This window comes from Perkinsus marinus, assembly GCF_000006405.1.
Source record: "Perkinsus marinus ATCC 50983 genomic scaffold scf_1104296941728, whole genome shotgun sequence".
Taxonomy (NCBI): domain Eukaryota; phylum Perkinsozoa; order Perkinsida; family Perkinsidae; genus Perkinsus; species Perkinsus marinus.
Window position 1 is genome coordinate 295,541 of NW_003212397.1, and position 7,641 is coordinate 303,181.

At 47.7% G+C, this 7,641-nt stretch overlaps 3 protein-coding genes across 3 annotated transcripts in view; 2 read left to right on the forward strand and 1 right to left on the reverse strand.

Moving 5' to 3' along the window:
- Positions 1 to 2,098: 2,098 nt before the first annotated feature.
- Pmar_PMAR000105 (hypothetical protein) lies at positions 2,099 to 2,338 on the reverse strand (the record flags this gene model as incomplete). The annotated part of the gene is made up of 1 exon (XM_002781677.1): positions 2,099 to 2,338. The coding sequence occupies one exon, from the start codon at positions 2,336 to 2,338 to the stop codon at positions 2,099 to 2,101; it is 240 nt and encodes a 79-aa protein (XP_002781723.1).
- Positions 2,339 to 4,050: 1,712 nt separating this feature from the next.
- On the forward strand, positions 4,051 to 5,283 carry Pmar_PMAR000106 (Renin precursor, putative; the record flags this gene model as incomplete). Its single annotated transcript, XM_002781678.1, has 1 exon — positions 4,051 to 5,283. One exon carries the CDS (start codon positions 4,051 to 4,053, stop codon positions 5,281 to 5,283), a length of 1,233 nt encoding a protein of 410 aa, XP_002781724.1.
- Positions 5,284 to 7,388: 2,105 nt separating this feature from the next.
- Pmar_PMAR000107 (hypothetical protein) overlaps positions 7,389 to 7,641 on the forward strand; it is a gene marked incomplete at its 5' end in the record, with an annotated part of 3,217 nt that continues 2,964 nt past the window's right edge. Inside the window, one exon of the mRNA XM_002781679.1 lies at positions 7,389 to 7,531. Coding sequence (XP_002781725.1) covers positions 7,389 to 7,531 — 143 coding nt within the window. The remainder of the gene's footprint in view (positions 7,532 to 7,641) is intronic.

A 7,641-nucleotide genomic window follows, 5' to 3' on the forward strand; every position in this document is an offset into this window, starting at 1 on the left:
GCCTGGTATTACCAAGGCATATCCTGAGGTGGCATAGCCGCCCCACTTCTAGGGCCTGGTATTACCAAGGCATATCTTGAGGTGGCATAGCCGCCCCACTTCTAGGGCCTGGTATTACCAAGGCATATCTTGAGGTGGCATAGGTGCCCCACTTCTAGGGCCTGGTATTACTAAGGCATATCTTGAGGTGGCATAGGTGCCCCACTGGTCGAAATCGGTCATACTTAGGCGCAACCTCGGGTGGCATAGCCGCCCCACCTGTTGAAATTTGTCGTATTAAAAGCCGACTAGACTTCAAAGAAGCCGGCCTTCGATCAGATATAAAGACGATGAGGGGGACATGTGCGTCTTGACGTCGGAGACCTTTGATGATGCTATGGATATATCCCTCAGAGACAATGGCCTACTACGCTTGGATGTGGTAGTATGAGGGAAGGCTCCTATCCACTGCTAGTCATGATAGGCCAACAATGATTGACAGGCAGTCGGTTCGGTTTCGTATGCGATTGAAATAACACTTGGAGCCTGATAGGATAAGTCTTTAAGCAGTCATTTGTGTCGAGGTGAACGCCAGGGAACCACTGCCAGCGTCTATGTTATCACATGCGGAGGCAATGTATTACCATACACCTCTTTCCTCAACCAAGCCACCATCGACAGACTCAGTCAATCTACGTAGTCCACAACTGTCTATCGCCGAAAGCAGCGGGCATGACAAAATTCCGGTGTCTTCCATCTCAAGAGCCTCGGATTCGGTTGATCATCCCTCAGAAGTCTCTCCTGCGGCTCCGTTCCGTTCTGGGCACTCTATTCTTCGTCCTAGTGGTGCTGCTACGACAGTGCCTATCGGGTGTGGTATGGAAACGACCGAAGGAGCTCCCACCCCCCGCGGTGCTGTGGCCCAGCTTCTCCCGTCGAAATTGAATGACAGAATATACGCGCCTAAGCCGGTTCTCAGGACGTTCCTTTGCCTCAATGAGATGAACATGCTGACTCCGAGAATGATCACTTCGGTAGAAATATCGGATCCCAGGATCGAACCTGCGGTTTCTGGCAGGTCACGGTATCTTTCATACCACTTATGATACAACGATGCAGCCGACACACAGATAGGCTGTCCTATCACGTTCACAAAAAGTACGATTGTATCAGGCCTACTTTGCAAGTGAGTATTTCGCAAATGTGGATGAATTGTGGTATTCAAGTTCCTTTTTTCGTCTCAGAGTATGCTGTTGGCGATAACCCATATACCAGAGCTCCACGAGTTAATGCCACTACTACAAGCGATCGTGAACTCTGGTCCCAATACGCCTGAAGTCACTGAGTTTGGCCAGTGGTTCGTTGGCCTGCTCAAGTCATTCTCAACTCTCAGCTTTGACACGCAAGTTCAGGTGAGCTCGATAGTGGGCGCACAACAAGGTCATGCCCGTGAGAGCTTCTCTTCAGCACTTCACCGTAACAATCACGTATGGCCTAGTTTTTGAATTGTAGGTGCTGCTGATGGTGGCTCCCTCGTGGATACCGTGTTTCCGAACGGCGATCCAACTAGGCCGCTTCGATGTACCACCAACGCCTAAACAACAAGTCACTCATTATGGTGAGTTACCACTTCTTGGGTTGTGTGTATATGTGATAACGGCAGGTGCAACACCTGAGGTGTTGAGTGTGATGGCTGTGGCGTGAACCCTATAGTAGGGCCCCGCTTCAAATGCCAAGTATGCGACTATAACCTTTGTGGTGAATGTTATCCGAATAAAAGCACAATCCATGCCGAATCACATGATTTCGTATGTGTCCTGCGTTCTGGCAGAGAGGCCTCTGGAGTCAAACTAAGGCTCCTAACAGTGAGAGCAATCCAAAGCATGTGCGAGCTACATCGCTGATTCATCTCAGAAAGAATCTCAGGAGCTAACAGCTCCGACGATGTTGTCGGCCAAAGCACCGTCATTGAAGTGCCGAACCCCGGCGGGGGAAGAGGAGCACAAGAATTACCATTGATCGACGAATGGCTGATGTGTAGTACCGAAGAAGGGACATGCAACGCCTCCCGATCATCCGTTTGATTATTACCTCTATAGAGTTGTCCAGTTGTCTTTCCTCAGGTCGACGGCAGTACCGAGTAATAGGCAGTACCGACATTGATGGCTTCGTTGTTCCCTTCATTCGTTGCTGCTGAACGAATATGCATGGGTGCTCCACCGTCAGGCTGTTGCTGATCATCAACAGGTAACTCCTCTCGGTCAATGTGGGCGGCTTCGGCTTCCTCATGGAGAGTAGATATCTCCCTGCTGGAAGAACCATCGGCCTTGTTGCTATTCTTAGTCGATCTAGGAGCCATAGTAGCAGTATATGGATCCCGGTAGATGCGTCGAATACTATGTGTGGGGAGGATCTCAAAGGTTGTGGTTCAAGTGGATGTAAATCACACACAGTAGTCGGACGGCAGCAGATGTGTCGCAAAGGGTTGAGCCTAGAGGTAGGCAAGGAAGTACCTGTAAACTGTTGAAGGCTCAAGGGAGAGCAAATGCGACGCGTTCGTCAATACTTCGAGGTTGAATGCCGTGACTCCAACTCGAAGGAAACGCAACTAGAAGAACCAGTTACGAAAGGGGCTAGTCGAAACGCTTGATAGTCTAGAGATCTACTGTAACCAAGGAAGGCACAGTAGGCAAATCTCACGAGAATATCACGAATCACAAGTAATGACTCTTCAAATCTCTTCTAATCTTCGAATCAAAAGGAGACAACCGTTTCAGCCGTTTCAATATGGGAATGCACTAATTGCATGTAATCCGAGCGAAATCAGCAAACCACAGTTGGGCTGTTGAATAGTCGATCAAAAAGAGGGGGTATCAATAGTACTAGTTCATCTATCAGCTTCTTACTGGCCATTGGTGGGCCTATCTCGGACGGGACGTCCGACACAGCAGCCCTATTCAGTAGGCAGGTCGCACCTGCGCGATTGCGTGAAAAGTTTGGGCGCGCTCTCTCAGGGGCCCCCACCCCTGGCGCGCGCTGATGCCATCATGGCATATATTGAAGCTTTGGGCAAAGCAGGTGCCCAACACCAAGCTGCTTTAAGCATATAACAAGGAACACGCATGCTAGAAATGAAAGTTTCTCATATCCACCATATATGTGAGTGAACCGGCATCCTCTCGAATTAAGCCTAACGATCACACGAGTTACACGTTACAAAACATGTATCATCGTGAAACTGTCCAGGACGCGCGCCGGAGGCGCGCGCAAGTGCTCCCACTATCTATAGTCCTATTGTGAGATTTTTTCCGGTTCACCATTTTCAGGATTCACGGCTTTCAAGGCCACCCGGCTGAAAGGGATAAGATAAGAGGCCTTATCACCTATTATGGCTATCCCGAGTGTTGTTGAGTCAACCAGTGCGGGTCTTACTACTAACGAATCGATCATGCTATGTGTGTGTGACGCACGCGGTGCGTAGCCCACTGCTCATTACTTGTGCTTTGGAAGCCTCACGAATTGCCCATTATTCTCTCGATCGAACTTATTGATTCAGTTGTCACTCGGAAGAACCATACCTGAGCCCCAAGATTCGACTTCTCTTCTTCTCTCTCTCTCTTGACTTCTTCATTTTCTTAATAAGAAATTCTCATAGTTGGTCTATCCGTGTACGATTTGTGGCAGGTTAACACCGCACAAGGTTGTGCGGAATCTTGGTAAAAGGGAGCGTTTAACGTGGAGTAAAGACGAAGTACGGTGAAGTACGCGAGTTGATCGATGTCTGTCGGTGATCGTATCTGTCTTGATTTCTTCATTTTCTTAATAAGAAATTCTCATAGTTGGTCTATCCGTGTACGGTTTGTGGCAGGTTAACACCGCACAAGGTTGTGCGGAATCTTGGTAAAAAAGAGCGTTTCACGTGGAGTAAAGATGAAGTACGGTGAAGTACGCGAGTTGATCGATATGACTGGAGCAGAAGGACTCCGGATTGAGGGAGACTTCTAAGGTATTTTCTTTCGGTAGCATCAGGATGTGTTTGCACATCCATAGCGTGTTGTAAACATCTTCTTTATGACTAACTCATCATCTAGCGCCGATGCCAGCGTTGGGTTGTTCACCAGCGGTGGTTGGCTTGCTCAAGAAGACGCTACAAGATCCAAAATATGGGCCGAAATGCGTTATCCTATGCTCGTTAGGTTGCTGGCCTTGGTTTGTGTATTTGACGTGTTGAAAGTCTCCCAAGGAAAAACTCTCAAGCTCGATGTGAATTACAAATTTATGCCTGCAATAGGCTTTGGATTGTTCCATACTCTGGTCGGTGAGAATGGTCAGAACGTACATGTTATCGTTGACACTGGATCGGGTTACGTTTTCCTCACCTGGAAGCATTGGTTCGAGAATACCACTGGAAAACCCTGCAGTGTAGCGCCCATGGGGTGTTACGAATGCTCGAAGCCATGCTCTGTGAGTAACGTTACGAGAACTGTTGAGTTCGAGGACGACTACACGGTGAAAATTTGGCAGCACAAATCGAAATTGACGATTGGTCAGGTGTCAAAGATCCTTACTTTCGGACTGATATTCGACCAGAAGCCTCCTGTCACTAAAGCTCCTCCAATTAATTTGATTGGTCTTAGTCAGGATATGGGCGATGCGAACTTCCCTTCTCTCATGACGCAGTTGCGATCATCGAAAACTATAACGACCGATATCATTGCTCTCTACTTGTACCCTCCAACTGATCCCACGGGGGCATCCGCTGATGGAGGCCTACTCCTTGGTGGAGGCGATCCTGCATTATATGAGGGAGCATTGAAGTATGTCGACTTCTCTACGGGCGAAGGTTACACGGTAAATATTAACAAGTTGCGAGTCGGTGATGGAACTGTAACTTCTGGTATCAATATGAACTTAGATCTCGACACCGGCGCCAACTATCTATACGTCCCAAAATTATACTATAACCAACTTATCGACGATATTAAAGCTCAAACTGACAATGCTGTGGGTAAGCATGTCGTTTTCAAGTTCGATCGAGAAGACAAGAAATGGTCCTTCCCTTGTCAACACATGAGCCAGTTGCCACTGTTGACGTTTGCCTTGGGGCCTCAGGGCGCAACCCCATTTACGATGACATTCACGAACTATGCCGTGAATGACGATGGTATTTGCCTACTCCTTATCATGCAAAGCCAAGAGCATGACTGGAGTTTCCACGATCGTATGTTGATCGATAAGTATTTTGAGTTCGACCCTACTCGTAAACGAGTCGGATTTGGCAAACTGAGACCGCGACATCCATGAACAATTCTCTTATTTCGCGATCTTCTTTTGAATCTACGTTCTACAGCAGAATGCCCTCCATCATCGTTGGTCATTTTACGACCGCTTCGGGAGGAGGCCTTCAGTAACTGAAGTTGTTCAGTTGGATCCCCCATTCTCGTAGCATAGTTCTACAATGTAGGACTAGGTTAATCTACATACAATATTTAGAAGGATGCTATTTGTCGAAGCATTCGCCTCCTTGAGAGACTATTATTTGGCTATTGAGCTCTATATGTCCGCGGATTAGGATTTAACTTGAGCTTTTTGAGTTCATCATGAGTGCATCATATCACCGAGCAAAGAACTACCCGCTGAACTTCATCGATGCGCTACAAAGAGAGATTCCAGTTTGAGTGGTTTTATCGCGGATAAGCCTTCAATTTCGTGATCGCGATTTCGCTGACAAAGACATCAAATCAATGTCTCTGTCAGCGAAACGATGTCATCAAGTTGATGTCAGTAATTTCCGGGCCAGGCATGACCCGCCGCATCAGGGCACAAACTTTCTGGGCTGCAATTTGTAACTTGCAATCATGCATGAGAGCATCTAACGACACCGTCCTTGAAAAGGACTCCCCTCCTGGAGATTCGATAGCCCATCATTTGCGCGGGGAACGCAAAGCACATCCGATGGGCTGACTCAGAAAAACATCTGTCTGGTGGTGAACATGAGTGCAGACCTCATTAGATCAGAAATTGCGGAGCGAGCGAAGCGAGCGGAGCTTATTCTGATCAGCATCTGATCTTAACTTTGTGCGTGCGTGCGTATGCAATTATCCAGCCCGATCCAGATCAGATATGAAAACGTCTGAACCACCGTTCGAAAGCTCCCGGTCTGGGGATCTTGCAAAAAATATGAAACCCTGCATTATGCAGGCTGCATATCAGCAGCCGCTCCGAAAACGGCCGAAAATTAATTGCGTTAGAAATGACGTCCGTGGGGATCGAACCTGCGACATCCATTTTCGGCGCGGGAGTCGATCGAGTCAATCGTTCTTGCGCGTATGACGCGAGCTCCGCCCCTTCTCCGAGAAGGCCTAGTTCATAAAGCTCCCGAAGGCCATGAGTTTTGTGGAATAGTTCGCATTTCTCATCGAGAAAATAGGCTCTTACATTTTTCCCCCTGCCACATGTACATTTACACAGTGATCCTGTGTTGTCTCCCATGGAGTTCTCTACACCTGGGACGGGCACCGGGCAGGGTTGAAGCCCTCACATTTTCGTCTACCACTCTGATTCTTCCTCCACCACGAACTTATATTGTGCGATACAATGAGAATAGGAAAATATTCTACATGGACCTTCCACGACTAAGTAGTATACTATACATAACACCATTCGGCAGATAAGGCCACAGTATTCGGGGAAGAGGAACCCACACACTGGAAGCAAAATCATAAACTTGGCGCTTGGATTCACATTAATGCATCATATTAGCCGAATCAGTTTCCGAATGGTCGCGCCCAAACCCTAGACGTACAGACGTTTAGACGGCCTTCAGGCGACGGCTCGCGCTTCGCAGCTGACAACGTGTCCAGTGGACGACGTGATACAAATTCCCAAAAAAGCAGAGTTATCGCGAATACCACGACTGTCGAAATCATTGTGACGTAGCGGGAGGGACAATTACTGAGAAAAAAATCAGAGACATATCTCCGGGAGATAATCTGCCCATATCATTACTATTCTAACGTCCAATGCAACGCAACCCAACACTTGTAGAGATGACAAAAATATTTTTTTCTTTTGGACATTTTACATGCAGTTGCATGAAAATTTCGTGATGAAGTGTATAAACGGAGAAGAGGTGTGTCTCCGATGGTACGGGTTGTGCGCTGTCGAGGCAGTGGCGTTAGTGTTGTCGGTGGTAGGCGATCATCACGCGAATGGTAGTCATTGATTCAGTCAATGATTCAGTCAATGATTCAGTCAATTCGCCCACACCACTCAATGTACGTGTTTTTGTGGTGCATTCTTCGCGTCATTAATATGAATGCCTCACATCATGGTGTGAGTGATTATCGGAATATCAATACGCAAAGGATTATCCCACGGTGACAGTTGTTGCGATAAATCTGCCTGAAATGAGTTCGGAGCATCTTGTGGTGAAGGTTGGACACGAAGGATGTATCTGGCGACTGAAGGTACCGGTACAGGATGTATCATACAACAAAGTGAAGGAAGTTGTGGGAAAGACGGTATCACTCGAGAAGGGCCGCGTCATCAGGTCAGTACTGGGCGCCTCTACCGACCTCAGCTTTTTGGTAGTAGCCACACTGCTGTTTTCACTCTTATAGGATCAGTTTTCCTCCTGGGGCGGCTATGCCAATCCCGGGT